Source organism: Mastigoproctus giganteus, chromosome 10 (genome assembly GCF_048544385.1).
Source record: "Mastigoproctus giganteus isolate SK-2022 chromosome 10, ASM4854438v1, whole genome shotgun sequence".
In the NCBI taxonomy this organism is placed as follows: domain Eukaryota; kingdom Metazoa; phylum Arthropoda; class Arachnida; order Uropygi; family Thelyphonidae; genus Mastigoproctus; species Mastigoproctus giganteus.
In genome coordinates, this window is record NC_143584.1 from 119,122,258 (window position 1) to 119,143,773 (window position 21,516).

The 21,516-nt window shown below is 37.6% G+C and overlaps 1 protein-coding gene across 2 annotated transcripts in view; it reads left to right on the top strand.

Annotated features, from left to right (window-relative positions):
• Gas41 (YEATS domain-containing protein 4 Gas41) overlaps positions 1 to 21,516 on the top strand; it is a 125,907-nt gene that overhangs the window by 49,563 nt on the left and 54,828 nt on the right. For both annotated transcript variants that reach the window (XM_090382251.1, XM_090382252.1), the window contains exons 4-5: positions 5,187 to 5,253; positions 19,748 to 19,842. In XM_090382251.1, the coding sequence (XP_090238377.1) occupies positions 5,187 to 5,253; positions 19,748 to 19,842 (162 nt within the window). The remainder of the gene's footprint in view (positions 1 to 5,186; positions 5,254 to 19,747; positions 19,843 to 21,516) is intronic.

Below are 21,516 nucleotides of genomic sequence, written 5' to 3' on the forward strand. Positions count from 1 at the left end.
GACCATATGCCACACTGACATTCAGGACAACTCCTTCATAGACTGTGGTATCAGTATTGGGAGAGCTCTTATGTTTCAGCACAACAGTGCATCATGTCATACTGCACAATCTTAGCAACTTGGTTTGAAGGTGTGGGCATGCAAAAGCTTTATTAGCCTTCTCAGAGCTCCAACCTTAACCTCCATTGAATGTCTTTGGGATGAACTGTAATCACAGCTTTGTCCAGACCAACACTCCCACAGTGAGTAGCTGAATTATGTTGAAGGAGGAATGAACCAATATACCACCTTCTGGTCATCAAAAACTGGTTTGGAGTCTACTGAAGAGGATGTAGCATGTAATTAAAGCCAACAGTGGATGAACACATTATTAAATATTGTATCAATAAAAAATTCTTTGAAACTTGCTGTTGTCCAGTTACTTAAGGCAATATAGTACGTATTCTTTTTGTTTTAATTTTTATTTATTCATTTTTGACAGTATATGGTATCTAAATCTTGCTTTCGTGCATTGTTCTGTTAATTTAAAACTAACATGTCTTATGTTTTCATATACCAGGCATATTATTACTTTTATGCTTTTGCCAAAGATGAAAGGTTGTTGGTTATTTGAGTTTATAGTGTACTAGAATTGTGCTCAGGATATGGACAAATTGAATTGACTGTAAGTTGGCTAGTTGCATGTGTTTGAACTGATTTAGAAGAAACTGGTGGAATCACAGATAATAAAAATTCAGAACAACAGCACCTATGGAAATACCTGCAGAAACTTTTCAGCAGAAACTGAACACCCTTGTGTTAAGGAGTTGAGTGAGTTTGTAAATGGGGGATCATTATTTAATCTGACTGCTTTTATTTGGTTATAGTCTAGGAGTTTTAGATTTTGGGGGAATCATCCCTGCCCCCTTTTGTAGTCAGTGAGAATTTCTATAGTGTAATAAGCTGTTTAGAAGAAAACTAATATGGAGAGAAAAAGGGAGAGCATAGTTTTTTTGATGAATAGGAAGCCACATTTGTGATATGCTTATGCCAAAATTAATTAGAAGTTACATCCCCTGTAAAGGTCTTGTCCGTAAATCTGAGAGTAACTGACCATCAGCATGGGAGAACTATACAAGAAATAAGACAGAAAAAGGTATTGACTGGATGTTTAGAAGGATTGAAGTTTTTTTTCTTCCTACTGGAGAATTCCCTGGAGATCTGAATTAATGGAACTAGTAGTAGATATGTGAGGTATAGATGTTTTTGCAGAGCAGGGTTTATCAAAGTGGAAACTAGAATGTAGCAAATTATCATCAGCATAGTTAGATTATGGATAGGATTTTCAGTCAGTGGATGAAAGAACGAAACCTTGGGAATGCATGGTTATTTTCTTTCAGTTACTCTTTTCTATACTGAGAAGTTGGAAAGCAGAGGGTCATCTGCTGTTACATACAATCAGAGAATAAACTGGCTACCCATTTGCAAAATTCAGAAGGCAAATCTTAAGATTGGTGCTTTGTTTGGAAGACCTTTCTGCTAAGGTCAGAAGCAACTGTTTGATTCCAACTGCTCTACATTTAAAAACATCATTTCAGAAGTTTCTTGTATATATTCAGTATTCTTCTGAATGCCTAAGTGACAAGGAGAGAGGAACTATTATTTAACCTGCTTTAGTCAAGAATTTTTGCATTATATATAGGAGGATAGTATGCTATAATCAGTTGGATTTGTGATTTGTATAGAGTTAGCAGCAACTCAGAAGAAATAACATCAGGGAGTGAATGAGAGAAAGACTAGTTTTTTTGATGCAGAAGAAGCAATGTTTATGGTATACCCATGCACAGAAAAGGTAAAGTTTGGTTAATTACGGTAAAATGTGTTTTTTTCCTGTGCAATATGATTGTTGTAACCAGCAAAAATGTATTTCATCAGAATCTTTTCTGTGTAGAATATGACAGGACTGAGTTTTAGGATTGAAGTATACTTAAAATATGTATGTATGCAAAAGGCAATATATATAGAAGCTTACAGTTTTTTGTAATTTTACACTACACTGCATTGAATATTAAAGACAAGTTGAAAAATCACATTTATTGCAAAAGTATACAAAGCTTACTGTAACTTATATATAAAGACACAATGTCCCATGTCATTAGGAACCATCAGGAGTCTAGTTGAGCAAAAAAAAAACCTGGGGGATGTTGTATTTCAATAACTCTCACTGTAGAGCAAGATTGAAAAGCTGAAGTCCAGTGTTATGACACCCAGCGTCACTTGCAGGGTGCCTCCATAGCCAGGTGGGCAGGAGCAGCAGTGAGTATCAAATGCTTCTTGATTAGACAGGGGTTCGAGCCCATGCCCACCAAATACGGAGGATGCAGAAAGGTCAGAAAATGACTACCACATATCCCCGGAGCAATATGGCCTTAGTTGCTAATGCTCCTAAAAACCAAATAACAACAACAACCTCACTTGCAGTGTAATTACCAATTTGAGAATTAAAGAAAGGAAGTGTAGGATATTACCTTAAATGAGCCCAGCTAGAAAAATGGAGACCAAGGAGACCGGTAACCTAGATATTATGTTGGACTTGAATTTTGGAACGTAGATAATTGCATTAGACTTACCTAACTTGAAATTGGATCTGGAAGTAACCCTTAAGTTGGAAAACAGTGTACCTTTATAAGTGCTTTTCAAAATTTCCTTGAAATTCAATGTAATATAGCATTAAATATGTACAGTTTGAATTCCTTTATATATCTCCCTTTTCATATGTGTTGTATATAGTTCAGTCGATTCAATTTGGCCACTTGAAAACTTGCCCATCCTCTCCCCAACCCTCCCTTTGTTATCTCTGAGCGGGGCTTGATTTGATAAATAGTTAGCCCGGTGAACTCAGCAGTAACATTACATTGTTTGACAGGCCCAGTTGGAAAATATTTAATCCTAGTAACTCACTGGTTAGAGATTAGTAGTTGTTACATTTTATACTTTCTTAATAGTATCTTTAGTCTTGTATGTGCTGCTTTTTTTTTTTTTTTTTTTTTTCAGATTGTTATCCACTTTGTGAAAGCTGAATGGGCTGCGAGGATAGGTGATATTATTTATATTACTCTATTGTGTCTGGCCAAGTGTAATGCTGCTTTTCATCACAGTGGCATGATTTTTGCTATCCAGAAACTCCTCAAAGTTCACCACTCACCTATGTGGCTATTATTATGAAAAATAAGAGAAATTTTGATTTTGTTTGTGGCCACAAACAGTAAATCAGCTAACCCCCACTGAATTTTCATGTAGTGATGTTACCTTGGGAGGGAAAAAAAGATATGGATGAGTTCATATTTATAATATTAGTTACATACATAAGCATAATTAATAGAAATTTATTTATTTTCATTGAAATATGATAATTTAAAATAATTTTAACTTAATTTGTTGTGTTAGAGTAATGTCAAAGTTTCATGTGATTAATACATCCACAAACTTAAATTTGGCCAACTTAAATTGTTTTATGTTTAATTATACCAATATTTTTTCTGAATATTTAAGTATAATTAAGCTTTTAAGTTCATTAAAACTAAAGAGTATATTTAGTTGTCAAAAAGTGCAATGTTTGCAAAATTTTCAATTATTATAAAAAAAGAAGAAATAAAATTAATAAGTATTGCGATCTACTGGTAAAAGATTGAGCATTAGTATATTCCAAGCACAATTCAAGAGTACTTTCAAATATTAAAGTAAAAATCTGGGGCTTGTCAGGCTATCCTTATCACTCTTCTTACAAAACAGGACAATACTACTGCCAGGTTAAGGGAAACCTGCTTCATTGTTAACATTAATTTTAAAGATAGTTTGACATTATTTTTTTTTCTCTTCCAGATCAGCATCCAATTTGCACTTCTTAATAGTTTCCAAAGTAGCCAGTGTAGAGATCAGAATTTTTCAACAGGGACAGGGATAATTTGTTAGTATGTACTTTATATGTAAACTGTAGAAATATATACAGTATTTCTATATCGTTTTGAAGTACATTGTATGAGCATGCAGGCATTTCATTTAGTGCTGTTTTGTGATTCTGCACTTTGTCTTAACAAGCTGCTGCAGACACTAAATTATTTCAGTGATAAACTGATTACAATGGACTAGCAAGTCAACAGATCTTTTAGTGCTTCTAATGTCCTCCTTCCTATATAGTTCAGACATATTCTGCATTTCCTCTTTCATATATATATAATGTCCTGTATTTCATGTAGATAATGATGCCTGCACTTCCTATAATCCTTAAATTTTATTCTTATCAGTGCAGTATATAATATTCATTTAGATTAACGGATCTTTGAGTAGCTTTTTCTTTTTCTTTTTTTTTGAACATTGATTTCCAGTATTTTCCAATATCTTTCTCTATCTTTGACCTCTATTTTTCTATATCTTTGGATATTAAATCCTATTTTACTACAAAAGTTTGCCTTGTTTTTAATCATGAGGCTTGTAGAATTTAATTAATTCATTTATTATTTTTTATTTCAAATATTAAAGTAAAAATCTGGGGCTTGTCAGGCTATCCTTATCACTCTTCTTACAAAACAGTCTGTATATCTGGATTTGTTATATTGGAATTTAGAACGTAGAGTTTTATCCTGAAAAAACAATAGATGGCTCTGTATTTTCCCATTTCTCATCTACTACTGTAGTGCCTCGAAGATGTGTTCTTTCACCTAGTCTTTACTCTTGTATATGACCTTCCACTGACTGAAAATCCCATACAATAGAAAAGACTTGGTGAAAGAATAGAACTTTGAGGTACTAATGTAGTAGTTGAGAAGTGGGAAAATAAAGAGCCATCTATCGTGATATATATATAGTTTGTGGTGAGGCCACTCAATTGCAAAAGACTGAAGATGGACCATAGGGTGAAGAGCCAAATCTAGTCAAATGATTTTTTAAATTCCTGAAGCAGTAGTGTGAGTTTCTCCCAGTTGTTCCAGAGCTGTCATAAACCAAGGGATTCCCTAGATCAACACTGATGAAATCCATATTGGCTCTCAGTAAAATGAAGAGTGTACAAGGTACCATTTAATGAATTTCTCCATTATTTTAGAAAGTAAGATATTTATCATTTTCTTTTGTTTTAAATTTTAGTCTCTTATGACATTGAATTTTGAATCAAATTTCCTAATGTGTGATTATTATCCACTGTTTTATAGGATATGTCAATATATGTGAAGAAAGTTCATTTTAAACTGCATGAAAGTTATGCAAATCAGAACCGAGGTAATGTATATGTGTGTGCTTTACTTTCAGATATTTAAAATTCAGTTGTTTTTTTTTATAATTCTACTAAATGTTTAAAAAAAAAAACTGTAGACAAGGATTTTGCTGTTTATCTCTTTTGAAATAAACTTGTTGGCATACATGTAGAGATCGTTTTGACTCCACGTTTTTTAGTTCATTTTTTTAGCTGAGCAATTTTATCTTCAAAATTGCTCAGCTAACTCAGTATCTTTCAAAAATGTTTTCTTAGTTGTGTTATGTTATGAAAAATTCAAGGAGTCTGTGTAGAATGGGGTTAAAATGACACCCAAGTGCCTGTGCATATAATTTGTTCAAGGATCTAGATTAGAAATTATCCTCATTATTATTTAGTTCTTTTATATTTTAACCCAATGATGGCTGTGTGGTTGTATAAATTATTTTGGAGTAACTTAAAATGCTTTCCAAGAGTGTTTTTTTTTTTTTTTTTTAACCAAGCTCACTTTAAATGAGACCTTGTGCCTCATATCAACCTGTGCACAATGCCACTGAAGATGTTCATGTTGATGTGTAGGAGTGAGAAGCAAACAGTTCAGACAGTGCCAACAGATCAAGAACCAATTGATGGCTGTGTGGTTGTATAAATCATTTTGGAGTAACTTAAATGCTCTCCAAGGTAATTTTTTTTGCCAAGATCTCTTTAAAAGAGAGACCTTGTGCCTCAAATCAGTAAGTTCACAGTGCCACTGGATGTTTATGATAATGTGTGGGGAGTGAGAGGCAAACAATTCAATGAGACTAAAGATCTCAACTTCACTTCCAGTACCAATGAACTTTAGATACTCCTCATCCAATTTGTTCATCAGTATTGCAGAATGACATTCAACCCTCTAGTAAACCAATTATCCTTCCTCTCTGTATGTCAATTGGATATATTGCAGTTTGTCTTCTTTTGGGAATTTTTCTAGGAATACAGAATATCTTAATCAAAAACTTTCAAAAATTGTATTTTTTGTTTAAAAAAAAAAACCCCAGTAATTTCAACTTTATAATTTGTTCACAGATAACATTATATTTCTTTTAATATAGAATCAGATTCCCTGAAAATTTAATCATTTATTTCTGTAATCCTTCTTAACACACCAACGTTGGTCAAAACCGGATCACTCTTTCATGGTGTTCTGGTTTCTTTAGTAGATACTTTAGGATACTTTAATCCTAACCTTCTATAATCCAAAAGCATACCAGAGCTGGTTCAAGAATGTCTGTTCATTGTGACTGCTACTGCTAATTTGAAGGGTTCAACCTAAAAGGTTTTTAAAGAACCCCAATTCTTCACAAAAAGATGTGAGGAATGTAGCAAAAAAAAGAAGAAAAAATAAGTGCAACTTGCATTTTTTTTTTTTTTTTTTTTTGCTTTATTGTTAGTACTAGATTATACTTATAGCATAATTTTTCACAATTTTTAAATATATATATATTTATATTTTTTAAATATTAAATATACATTTGCATGCAGTTTTTAGGGTATTTTGTTCAGTCTTTTTGCTAAATTTCATTTTGTTGCCATATTCAGATTTTTAGCCATATTCATATGGGAGGATGTCCTTTGAGAATTTTTACAACTGCAAGGCTATATGTTCTCTTTTTATGTCTGTATCTCTTTCAAGGCTTTGTGGTCTGGGTTGCCATAACATGGGGACCAGAGCCATTTGGGGCAGAGGGGTTATTCGGATTATTGATTGACCCACAAGAAATTACTTTTGGATTTCAGCATTTAATTGAAATGTTTGCTTTTTTCGTATTCCTTCAGCAGCTGAAACAAAAAATAGTTGGGGTGAATAAGGTATGAACTGTCTGCTGTACAGTTGTTATTGTTATTTGGTTTTTAGGAGCACTAGTAACTAAGGCCATATTGCTCCGGGATATGCGGTGGTCACTCCCTGACCTTTCCGCATCCTCCGTATTTGGTGGTGACGGGTTCGAACGCCGGTCTAATCAAGAAGCGTGTGCTACGCACTGCTGCTCCTTCCCACCTGGCTACGGAGGTGCCCTGCTGTACAGTAGTTCAGGCCTTATTAGATGGGAAGTTCTCAGCAGACAGTTCAGACTGTCTGCTGAGAACTTCCCATCCAAATGATAAACAGGCTCTGAGTTTGTTATGTACTGTTGCATTTTCATGCTGAAGAATTACTCCACAAGACGGATGACTCCAGGTCATATTTGTTTGATGGACTTCCCACAGTCTTCATAATATCTGGCTTTGTCATTGCAAATGGCATGAACTCCAAAAGAATCATTCTGTCATTGTCCCAAAATGCTGATGCTGTGCCTTTTCTGGTAGATGCACACACAATTTGAAAAGGGCAGAAGCTCAGATCAACACAATTTCTTGCATCATCTCAGTTTTGTGCATTCACTAGCAACAGTTTTGCCACAAAGGAAAATTAAATTACACAAAAAGGAAAGAAAAACAGCCAAGAGAATTTACTTTTTGATTATTCCTTTGTAGTCGACAAAAAGGGACAAAATTGCTTAGCAGGTTCATAGAATATTCTGTAAATACATTCCACATAACTTTAAGAAGTTTGCACACATTTCAGTTATGCATAGCCATTATAAGAGAGATATTCATCTGAGCAAGTATAAAGACATTTCAAAGGTGCTTTCAAAAATCAATAATAAGGATTACAGTGTAGTGTAAATATATGATAATTGAAATTTCAGCATTTATTGACCCTCCAAACTTTCTGTTATATTTTAAACCCATACAATGTCATATGGAAATTTTCAGGTTATATCGGGAGAGTAAACACTAACAGTTACTGATGACAAATAGCACTAGAGAAATCGAAAGTAGAGACCTTAAGAAAGGTCAGAAATCTACATGTGATAATAAAACTGTTAAGTGAACTACAACAAACCACACATAAGCACAAGTTATTGATTATGATAAGATCTCTATGAGGGCGGGGTTGGATACATATTATAATTTCTTGCATACATCGACCAAGTGAAAAGAACTTTAATATTTAATGAGAGAGTACGCATAGTTGAATTAAAAAAGTAAACTGACACTAGGAACAGACATTTAAGATATAACATAATAAATTTATCACAAACATCAAGCTATAACACACTTGATTTAGCACAAACATAGAACACAGAAATAATAGTTTTTGGCTACTGTATATAGCCTTTATCAACTGACTGAGCACTGGAAAATAATGGTTTTAGATGCGTGAGTTGACCAATTCTGTAAGTTTGCGAGGTCACAAAAGGAGGAGGAGGATGTGTTGGTGTGTGGAGGTTGATGAGGGAATGGCAGAGAGCAGTCTAGAGAGGGAGAGGGTTTTGGTAGGTGACAGTGATGGCGACTGCCGACCTTGTAAAGTATGAGAGGCTGAAAGATGGGGTGTATGCAGGTGCTGCAGTCTCTGTTGAGTGTAATTTCAATGGAACTGATGCGTGCCAATTCTAACCAATGGTGGATCTTGAAATTACATGAAAAGCCTGTGATTTTAGCGCCGTCGAATGTGATTTCGTGTGCTTCCTGCCAACGATGTGCAGCTACTGCCAAATGGGCAAAGTCAGCTCTAGTGATAGCAATGTGGTGGTCCCTAAGACGGTCTTCCAAGCAGTTGGATAGCTTTGTTGATGTAGCTAGTGCCCCAGTCCTCGCAGGGTATGTTGTAAATGGATTGCAGTTTTTGCCCAGGTGTTTGTACAGTGCTGATCTTGTAGCTCCATAAGATTCTGGCTATGCCATGTGATAATGCAGGTGACACCTGTGAAACTAGTCATGTCATTATTAGAGCCTTGTTGATCAATTCGCCCCTGGAGAGAGTGTGAAAGGCTCATGGGGTAGAATTTTTCTCAGCCTAGTCTGTGCTTATTAACAGGAGAGACTTCTTCTACAGAGCTGGGATACACTTAAATAAAAAGAGTGCAAGAGTATTTGCTGATGCTATTGAACTGCTAGCTTGGGGGGGGGGGGTGGATACATAGATTAATAGATTAACAGTAGCCACTGGCACAGGTAAAAGTGATTCTTGCACTGCTTCTGTTGGAACGAGGAGCAGGCCTGGAAAACAAGGTGCTGGAGTTTTCAGAGACTGTTGGGAGTCATTGCAGAACAAGTAAATACATGAGCTGTGTTAGCGTAGCTAAGAATAGGAACAGGTAGATGTATACTTGCATGTACACCAATGCTAGGAGTTTGGTAAATAAATTTGATGGATTTGAGGTGTTGGTCAGAACATCAAAGGCAAATATTGTTGGAATATCAGAGATGTGGTGTCACACAGATAAAAGGAATGCAGAAATGGAATTTGGGGAGTACAATGTGTATAGGAAGGATAGACAGGATAGGAAGGGAGGAGGGGTTATGTTATTAGTTAAGAAATACATAAAATCCAATGGAATACAGCTAGTCAACGTGGCTGGACAGTGCAGTGTTGAGTCAGTTTAGTGTGACGTAAGCACCGGGAAAGCAAAATGGAGAGTATGAGTATGTTATAGGCCTAATGACTCTGATGAGTATTACAAACAAATGTACAGAGAAATAGTGGATCAGTAAATCAGTGTCTTATAATGGGAGTTTTATTTTCCCAGATATTGGTTGGAATTTGTGGGTTGGTCATTCACACACTATCAAGGCTTTTGTGGATTTATTGGATGATTGTTTTCTACAGCAGCATGTTCGGGAGGCAACTAGAGGGAGTAATACTCGATCTGATTATCAGTAGTAATTCTTCATGTATTAAGAATCTGCAGATAAAGGAACCACTAGCTGGCAGTGATCACAGTGTGCTGAAGTGGGATTTACTCAAAGAGGTAACTACCATCATGGGTAAAGGGAAGGGTTTTTGCTTTCGTAAAGGTGACTGTGGTGGTCTGAGACAGTATTTAAATTCTATAGGGTGGGACCAACTGATGATGTTACGAACAGCAAATTAATCTTGGAAGCTACTAGGCTTTTCATACCAACTAAAGTTAGGCCTAAATGGATGTCAGATGAACTAATGAGACATGTGGCAGAGAAGAAAAATGCATATATATATAAATTAACAGGTGACATGGAAGCCATGATAGATATAAGCTGGTCTGTAACCAAGTCACAAAGAAGGTTAGGCAGGCAAAGGCAGATTATGAGAAATCTTTGGCAACGAATGCAAAGAAAAACAGCAAAGAGTTCTTTACTTATGTAAACACTAAAAGGAAGGGGATGAATGAGATTGGTCCACTTAATATATCGATGGTTCAACTGTTGATGATCCTGCTCAGGTAGCTAACAAACTAAATGAGTATTTTGCATCTACATACACATATGAGGAGTTATTCAGAGAGGGGAATGCCAGAGATGAATTAAATGCTAGCAGTGATCTAGATGGTTTTGTAATAAATGAGACCAAAGTGGAGGAGAAATTGTTAAAGATAAACATAAGAACGTCACCTGGTGTGGATGGGATCTATCCAGTTATATTAAAGGAGGCAGCAAAGGAAGTAAGCAAACCCTTAGCCATAACAATGAAGTCACTTCTTAAAGAAGCACTGCAGGATCATCTAGACAAGACTTCAGTTATAGCTCGGACACAGTATGGGTTTGTTAAGGGGAAGTCATGTGTGACCATTTTGATTGGATACTATGATGTGGTCCCAAAAGAACTGGATGCGAAGAATAATTTTGATATCATATATTTGGATCTTAGAAACGCTTTTGATACTGTTGCACATGGAAGACTGCTGCACAAATTGGAGCAGTGTGGCATTGGAGGCAAATTGCTGCTATGGATAAAGGGATGGTTGAGTGGGAGAAGACAGAGAATGGTAATCAATGGACACAGCTCTTTGTGAACTAATGTTGTTAGTCCACGAAGAGCAGTATCCATTCCGATGTTTTCATCTACAGTGTCGGTTCCATTGTTTTCTGTATTTATTAATGATATTGATGATGGTATATCAGGCTTAATGTTCAAGTTTGCAGATGATACGAAGGTCGACAGGGTTGCTGATGACACTAGTGACAGTAAGCTGCTGCAACAGGATCTGGAAAGGTTGAGCAGATGGGCTGAGAGGTGGCAACTGAAGTTTAGCATTGACAAATGTAAAGTACTGCATATGGGACGCAGCTACCCCAGAGTAATGTATCAGCTGTGTGGTACTACACTGACAGTGGTAAAGAATGAAAAGGACCTGGGGGTAATTGTGCAGGCAGGTATGAAGTTTTCTGAGCAGTGCAGAAGGTCTGCAAGAGTAGCTCATGGTGTCTTGTCAATGATATACAGGAATTTTTCTAGCAGGGATAAGGAGGTGATTATCCCCTTGTATAAGGCAATGGTCAGGCCAAACTTTGAGTACTGTATACAGGTCTGGAGGCCTCATTTTAAGAATTTTAAGAAGGATGTAGAGCTGCTGGAGCGAATACAGAGAAGAGCAACAAGATTAGTAAATGGAACAAAGGGTTGCTCTTACGAAGAAAGGCTTAAGTTTTTCAAATTACACTGTCTGGAGACTAGGCACCTGTGAGGTCATCTGATTGAGATGTATAAAGCCTTGAATGGTTTGAGCACTAAATGCTGATGGGATTCTTCCTCTTGCTCAGAATAATCACCTGAGAGGGCATAAATTCAAATTGAGGAAAGACAGTTGTAGGATAGATGTGCGGAAGTTTGCCTTTAGCCAGCGGGTGGTTGATTGCTGGAACAAACTTCCATCTGTTGTTGTAGAAGTTGATAGCTTAAATAGATGCAAGGCAGAACTAGATAAACATTTGGAGCGAGTAGTGGATGGGTGAAATGAGAAGGGTGTTCTATTTGTTTTTTTTTTTTTTTGGCTGATGCTATATAAGCTTGCATTCTTGCATCATGTGCCTTTGCTAATGTCGGGTTGACAGTCATCGGATGAAGAATTTCCTGTGTTGTGTAACTGTTGATGCGTGCAGGTCCCAGTAATTGTGGATCTGTTTGGGTTAGCCGCATTTGCTGAGGTTGGATTTGACCCTGTGTATTTCGTTGCATGTGCTTGTGGTGCCTCTGTAGCCAGGTGGGCAGGAGCAGCAGTGCGTAGCACACGCTTCTTGATTAGACCAGGGTTCGAGCCCGTGACCACCAAATACGGAGGATGCGGAAAGGTCAGGGAATGACCACCGCATATCCCCGGAGCAATATGGCCTTAGTTATTAATGCTCCTAAAAACCAAATAACAATCTAACAAACTAACAAGCATATGCTTGTTTCATTGGAGCAATGTGTCCAAGCCGTGTTTATGAGTGTACGGGTAATGCTGTGACATTGTGTGCCCGTGTGAATGGAATGGTAGTTGGTGTACTGTCCGGCACAGGTGGGTTTCTGATGGGCTGATGTTGTTATGCGTGAATCCTCCCTCTTTAATCAGCCATCTTAAAATGGCAGAGCCTGGTCTCTCTCAGTTTCTGTGGGAATTTTAAAAAAGGCAATTTGCTGTTAAGATAGATTAGAAATGTCATCTTGGAGCCTCGGGGGAGTATGGTGATTATTTTGTCCCTGTATCTACACAAGAGGGTGATCAGGAATGGGGAATTGGTAGGGGAATCAGTTTCTAATTACTCCATGATCAGTTTGCTAACTGAGTACTGATGGGAGAGCCCATGGCTAGTCCTTCGATTTGCTTATATACTGGGTTCTCAAATATGAAATTGGTATTGTTGAGTTATAGCTGTGTTGCCTCACAGATATCCATTATGGAAAGTTCTGTCCTGTCACAAGAGGTGTGGTTGAGGTCAAGTCCATGGTGGACACTGTCGATAGCACACGAGATGGAGATGCTGGTGTATATGAACATCGTAAGAGACGAGAAGGTCTTGGTCACTGATGCTGAGGTTTCTTAAGCACTGTATGAGTTCTTGGCTGGATTGGATTATGAAGTCTGTCTGGCCCAGCGGTTTTATGAGAGTCTAAATGAAGCATGAGAGTTCATGGGTGGATGAGCCCTTGCCTGATATGATTGGGTGCAGGGGGTTTCCGGTTTATGGATTTTTGGTAGTCTGTAGAAGTGGCCCCAGTTGCAGTCGGTAGCATGGGGATTCCAATACTGTTTTTTGCTAATTTTTGCCTGGTTAAGCCATTTGCTGAGTAGAGAGTTCACCTTTTTTTCTAGATAGTTTAGGGATGGGTGGCATACCTCGTATGCCATGTGATCACCGAGGTGTTCCAAAGCTTTCTCTTGGTCAAGCCATGTTCATGAGTGTATGGGTAATGCTGTGACATTGTGTGCAGTCTATTTATCTATTACAGTCATGTGTACTTTATCTGCAGGCACAATGATAATGTCGGAGTTGTTCTGGATTTGGTTCAGGTGATGCACTTTTTCCTCTATAAGGTTTTGGTTTGGCTGTTTATGCTGATCTTATTAAATCGATGATCTTGTAGTATGCCTCCATAGCGGTTTCTTTTGGGTAGTCCCAAGAGGCTGGCTTCAACACCTAAAATAGTTTTCCATCCTGGGAATCTGTAGAGGGGCAAGGCAACGTTTGGGCCAAATTTTAATATATCTAGCTTTTCCTGTGGCAAGGACTGGCGGCTTAAATTTAAGACAAATGAATCATTGGTGTGGCAGCTGTAACTTTGGTGGTTCCTGGTTTTCTGATCTGTGATGAGTCTTTGTAGCTATTTAATTTGGCAAGATCTCGTGCTTTTCACCTTTTTAAAAATTCACCATAGAAACTGAGAAAGACTAGGCCCTGCCATTTTTTGATGTTTGGTTAAAGAGAGAGCCAGACACATCCAGTTTCACAGGCATCACCCACATTCCATTTTGTCCCATGTTATCACAGGGTATATCCAGAATCTTACGTAGCTACAACATCCGCACCATACAAACACCTAGCAAAAAACTGCAATCCATTTACACCCCCCTCTAAAAACATGGATACCACCTCTGTAGCTGAGTGGAGTCATTTACCACATACCCTGCTGGGACTATGGCACTAGCTGCATTGGCGAAGCTATCTGTCTTAGGGATCACCACATCACTACCACAGAGCTGACTTTGCCCATTCTGCAGTAGCTGCGCACCATTGGCAGGAGGGACACGAAGTCACACCCAATGATGCTAAAATCATAGGCTTTTCACATAATTTCAAGCTCTGCCATTGGTTAGAATTGGCACACATCATTGCCACTGAAACTACAATCAACAGAGACTGCGGCACCCGCATACCCCCCATCATTTTCTCATACTGTCAGCAGTTGCCATCATTGTCACCTACCTCAAACCCTTTGCTCTCCCTCCCTCTATCTAGACTACTCACTGCCATTTCCTCATCGCCCTCTGCACCCCAACCTCCTTCCTTCCTTGACCTCATGAGCTTACGTAATTGAAGGTCAACCCACGCACATAAGACCACCACTTAGCAGTGCTCAGTCAATTGATAAAGGCTACGTACAATACCTGAAAGCTACTATTTCTGTGTTCTATGTTTGTTCTAAACTGTACAGGGAAATAGAGTGGGCCACTAAATCAGAGAGTCTTATAATGGGGGATTTTAATTTCCCAGATATTGACTGGAATTTGTGTGTTGGTCACTCACACACTAGCAAGGCTTTTGTGGATTTATTGGATGATTGTTTTCTACATCAGACGTTCGGGAGGCAATTACAGGGAGTAATACTCTTGATCTGATTATCAGTAGTGATTCTTCATGCATTAAGAATCTGCAGATAAAGGAACCACTAGGTGGCAGTGATCACAGTGTGCTGAAGTGGGATTTACTCAAAGAGGTAACTACCATCAGGGGTAAAGGGAAGGGTTTTTGCTTTCGTAAAGGCGACTATGATGGTCTGAGACAGTATTTAAATTCTATACAGTGGGACCAACTGATGATGTTACCAACTGCAAATTCAAAATGGGAAGCAGTCAAAGAACTTATCTTGGAAGCTACTAGGCTTTACATACCAACTAAGAAATATTGTTCAAGGTTTAGGCCTAAATGGATGTCAGATGAACTAATGAGACATATGACAGAGAAGAAAAATGCATGGAATACATATAAATTAATGGGTGACATGGAAGCCTATGATAGATATAAGCTGGTCTGTAACCAAGTCACAAAGGAGATTAGGCAGGCAAAGGCAAATTATGAGAAATGCTTGGCAAAGGATGCAAAGAAAAACAGAAAAGACTTCTTTACCTATGTAAACTCTAGAAGGAAAGAGATGAATCAGATTGGTTCACTGGATATTGAAGGTTCAACAGTTGAGGATCCTGCTCAGGTGGGTAACAAACTAAATTACTATTTTGCATCTACATTCACACCTGAGGAGTTATTCAGGAAGGGGAATGCCAGAGGTGAAGTAAACTCTGGCAGTGAGCTAGATGATTTTGTAATAACTGAGAGAAAAGTGGAGGAGAAATTGTTGAGGATAAACATAAAAAAGGCATCCGGGGTGGATGGGATCTATCTAGTTATATTAAAGGAGGCAGCAAAGGAAGTAAGCAAACCCTTAGCCATAATTATGAGAGCTTCTTTGGACTCAGAGGAGGTACCCATAGACTGGAGATGTGCAAATGTGACCCCAATTCACAAAGGAGGATCAAAGGCTGACACAAGAAATTATAGACCTGTGAGTTTAACTTCTGTTCAAGGAAAATTAATGGAGGCGCTTGTTAAAGAAGCACTGCGGGATCATCTAGACAAGATTTCAGTTATAACTTGGACACGGCATGGTTTTGTTTAGGGAAAGTCTTGCCTGACCAATTTGATTGGATACTGTGATGCAGTCACAAAAGAACTGGATACAGGGAATAACTTTGATATTATATATTTGGATCTTAGAAAGGCTTTTGATACTGATACTGTTGCACATGGAAGACTGCTGCACAAATTGGAGCAGTGTGGCATTGGAGGCAAATTGCTGCTATGGATAAAGGGATGGTTGAGTGGGAGAAGACAGAGTGGTAATCAATGGACACTGCTCATCATGGTCTAATGTTATTAGTGGAGTTCCTCAGGGTTCAGTGTTGGGTCCATTGTTGTTTTCTGTATTTATAAATGATATTGATAATGGTATATCAAGCTTAATCTCCGAGTTTGCAGACGATAGAAAGGTTGGCAGGGTTGTTAAGGACACTACTGATGCTATGCTGCTGCAACAGGATCTGGAAAGGTTGAGCAGATGGGCTGAGAGGTGGCAAATGAAGTTTAACATTGACAAATGTAAAGTACTACATATGGGAAACAGTAACCCCAGAGCAATATATCAACTCTGTGGTACTATACTGACAGTGGTAGAGAATGAAAAGGACCTGGGGATAATTGTGCAGGCAGATATGAAGCTGAGCAGTGCAGACGGGTTGCAAGAGTAGCTTATGATGTCTTGTCAATGATATACAGGAAATTTTCTAGCAGGGATAAATAAGGAGGTGATTATTCCCTTGTATAAGGCAATGGTCAGGCCACACCTTGAGTACTGTATACAGGTCTGGGGCCCTCATTTCAAGAAGGATGTAGAGCTGCTGGAACGAGTACAGAGAAGGTAACAAGATTAGTGAAAGGAACAAAGGGTTGCTCTTAAGAAGAAAGGCTTAAGTTTTGCAAATTACAGTGTCTGGAGACTAGGCACCGGCAAGGTGATCTGATTGAGGTGTATAAAGTCTTGAATGGTTTGAGCATGCTCAATGCTGGGATTCTTCCTCTTGCTCAGAATAATCACCTGAGAGGGCATAAATTCAAATTGAGGAAAGACAGATGTAGGATAAATGTGCAGAAATTTGCCTTTAGCCATCGGGTAGTTGGTTGGTGGAACAGACTCCCATCCCTTGTTGGGGAAGTTGATAGCCTAAATAAATTTAAGGCTCAGCTGGACAGGTATTTCAAATGAACGGAGGGGTGAAGTGGAAGGTTTTTTTTTTTGGCTGATGCTGAATAATACTTGCTTTCTTGCATCATATGCCTCTACTAATGCTAATGCTAAATTAAGTATATCATATCTTGATTTTTGTGCTAAAGTTATTGTTATATCTTGAATGTCTGTGCCTAGTGCCAGTTTACTTTTTTAATTCAACTATGTGTACTCTTTCACTAAATATTAAAGTTCTTTCATGTGGTAGATGTATGCAAGAAATTATAATATGTAATTTATATTTGTCTGAAACTCGTCAACTCAATACAAAAGAGATTGGTCTGAATAATCAATGATCCCATTCTTACTTCTACATATCACACAGACATGTAATTCCTGCTGTACACTTTCTGTATTTTCACAGGCACTGTTCTGTAGTCAACAATGTTTCTTCCGGTTTCTGATTACGTTTCAAAATTCACGAATATGACATTTCTCTTCTTTTTCTTCATTAAACTACTGTTTAAAATCCTCCAAACCTGATAATTGCTCTGATGGCATAATGGAAGACATTCTTAAATTTTAGTTTAAAGTTATTGTTTATGCAGCATGACCACCTGCTCAGAGGAGTTTACGATAAATCATGAACATAATCATTTACCATAGTTAAGTTAGACGTGTTTGAACCACAGTATACTCAAAGTGTGTGTGTGTGTGTGTGTGTGTGTGTGTGTGTGTGTGTGTGTGTGTGTGTGTGTGTGTGTGTGTGTGTGTGTGTGTGTGTGTGTGTGTGTGTGTTTTGCTGCACTCTTTCTCTCCCCTGACCACTTGGCTACACAGGCTTTCTTGTAATTAACAAAACAATTCAAACTCAACTCCAAGAGTAAGAATCTTGCCTGGTATCTGAAATGATTGTTGGACTTCTGATCCCTTGCTGCAGCCATTGGTCCTGATTTTTGCACATCCACCTCTTTTTCAGCCTAATTGCATTTTCGCACTTCTATCTAAAGATGACTGCCTGCTAATATTGTATTTTAACTCCTGTTTTGACAGCAGGAATTAGTACAGTGGATTCTGGTTATTCGGCCACCGTTTAATCGGGGCAGCCATTTATTTGGGACAAATCTTAAAGAACAGAACCCAATCGAGAAAATAGCTAGGGTTTACTTCGCTTAATTGGGACAACATGCCGTTTAGTCGGAGCACGAGACCACAGCACTTGAGATTACCATACGATTGTCTCCGACCACACCACATTGTCCAGTCGTATTTCTGGAGGTCACAACCATTAAACAATTAGCAGTTTCCGATTTATTGGGCTTTTCTGTTAGTGCAATCTATTATAAACGGATTGTAAACTTGATCTTATTGAATTTGTGATAATACCGGCACCTGGAATTCTGTGGGTGTTTAGTTATTATGGTGAAAGGTGTTTACACTTCCATGAAATCTTCATCATATAAAAAATAAATTTTCAGAATCTTCTCTTCATTCCTATTTTTTAAGCTTTGCAACTTGTTACTCTGTTCTCACTTGTGCATATCGTGTTACTTGCGATTTGTGTGTGCCGTGTCTTTGTTATTGATTGCTTATCTTTTTTATTGTTTTAAATTTTAACCTCCACCCACAACTGCTAGTGAACAGAAATATCAACTAGTTAGTATGTACATATTAATGTACCTATTAATGTTAGTATGTAAGTATTAATTAAGCTATGCATGTAAGCGTAAATTTATTTTTATTTTTCTAACCTGTGGAAAATATTCTTCCAATTTTTGCATATCATTTAATTTTTAATTGGTAAGGTAAATAAAGTGTAAATTTGTACTTAATATATCTTTACTTTTATAGCCTGTGGATAATATGCCTCCTATTTTCGCTAATTAGAATCACTGTTTAATAGAATTAAAATTCAATTCACAAATGTGATCACAATGACCAGTGCTTACTACATGTCGTATAGTGAATGGTATTTTACTGTGGTGAGTCCGTCATAACGTGATTTGATCGTACAGAAAATCAATTGTAAAGCTGTATTTTTAACTATTTATATGAAATTTTGCATAATTGGGGCAGCCGCTTAATCAGGCCAAAATGCACTAGTCCCGATGTGTCCCAAATAACTGGAATCGACTGTATTAGTATTATTATTAGTAGTAGTGCAAATGATGCACGAAAGCAAGCTTATGGGGCATCATTTAAAAAAAAAAAAAAAAACTACCCACCTCACCCATCAACCCCTCCAAGAATTTGTCTAGGTTCTTCCTTGAATTTATTCAAACTACCCACTTCCACACTACATAATGAAACATGTTCCAACAATCAACCACCCACTGGTGAAGGCAAACTTCTGCATGTCTATTCTGCAACCATCCTTCCTCAATTTGAATTTATGTATCTCCCTCATGTCTGTAGTCACTGTTCACAGGCCAGTACTCCCTCCATCTGGGATTGCCCAAGTACAGTCTTGGTTGAAGAAGCCTTTAGAAATTCCTCTAGTTGTTGACAGGACTTGAACCCGACTTCTCCAAACAAGTGACAAGTTGGTTTTCAAATACTTTATTTTTACCAAAAATAGTATTTAACTATTTATTAATATTTGTAACAATTTGATAACTATTTTTAAGATGACAGTTAACTTTAAAAAGTATGTTGAATTTCTTTTTTTTTTTTTTTTTTCCATTTTTTTCATTTAGTTGTGACCAAGCCACCATATGAAGTAACAGAAACAGGCTGGGGTGAATTTGAAATTGTGATCAAAGTGTACTTTCATGATACTAATGAGAGACCTGTAAGTAACATGAATGATTTAAAGTTCAAATTAACTTGGTGGTAGCGGCAAATTACTGACAGGTGACCTCTGAAAATAGTTTTCCTGTGTTAATCATTAATTGTTGAAAAACTTTCTACTTTCCTAAATATAGGCAACTTTTACTGCTGAAATGAATTTTTATGGTTTTCTTATAGAAATTGCACAGGATAATTTTTCAGGTTACTTCCACCACCATCCTTGCAAGTATCTTGTTTTTTTTTGTTTGAAGAGCTGCATGACACCAGACAGGTGCTGACACTGTGTTTGTAGTTTCAGGTTACTTGTTTTCTTTTCACACTAGTTCAATAAACATCTATAGTCTTAGCCTAGTTGTTTTTTAAAGATTCATTATTTTTTCCCCATAGTAAAGATAGAAATTGTATTGTATTATGTCACATATCAAACAGCTCCTGTTGTTCCCATAAAACCACATTTTTGTGTCTCTGTGGTGAAATCATTACTGCCAAGATCAGTTGGGTGTGTGAATTATGGTAGGCATAATGTGTTTTTCATTTGGCTGCTTAGTTACTGTGAAGCTCGATAACCAAGGAAAGACCCTCCCAGCATTCATCCACTGGCATGAGGAGCTAAGCCATGGAAATAGAGAGATGTCTGTTGGGCTGCCTGTACTCTTGCCCCTGCAAGAGTGCAGACAGCCAGCTGAAAGGAGGACATTACAGGAAAGGAGAAAGATCAACACATGTATATAATTAGGTTTATTTTAATAAATGAAGTTTTCCTAATTGTACAATAATTAACAGATTTCTGAAATTTTCAGTGGAGAGATCAAATAAAACAAGAAAGCAGGCATTTTCTTGCTAGTGTATTCTATTAATTGTATTAATATCTTGCGCTAATGTTAAGAAAAATGGTTTGTCAGGATAGTGGCTATTAAATTGGCAGCAGTGAAATCAACCCCCCCCCCAGTTGCAACAAACATGGTTACCTGAGGCCTGCCAGTCCCACCTATTCCTTTTTTATTACAAAGTAAAAGTTTTTTTCTTTTTTTAATTCCGTTTGTAGTATACCAATGCTTGACCTTTTCGTAATGAATTGAGATGCTTACTAAATGCAATTATTATTATTATTTCTCCTGATGGGGTTATTTGTTTATTTTTTTCATCCTGTGAAGAGTACTAGTGCCAAGTGCACAGGTAATTGTTATGTCCAACTATTATTGTTTTTGGTTGAGGAACTCTGACTATCCTAAAGGTGTTCAGGATTATGACTTTTTAGAATTCCTTGTAGGTGTTGTCTGGGAGGCCTATTGCTGCTAGGTTCTTGTGTGGGCTCTTTGGCACTATACCAATGGTTGACACAGTTATCAGGGTGGTCATTACTTTTTTCATATGACACATTGCCACTGTTGGCACCACTATCTCGATCAGATAGGTAGCCTTTTCATTCTCAGCAATGGCCAGTACTCCCTCCTAATGAGGGTTATGTTGGTTTGTTGTGTGGAATCGTCATGTCTGTTATGGTACAATCCCATAATTTCTGAAGCCAGGTGGCATCTCATTGACACATGTCATTTATCACTCCAGGATCCTTGGTTGATGCATTTTCTGTACTTCCTAGTGTTGGTTACCCTGGTCTCAGATGACAAGCATGAATCCTTCAATCTCAAGGAAGAGCGTCCCACTTGCAAGCCAT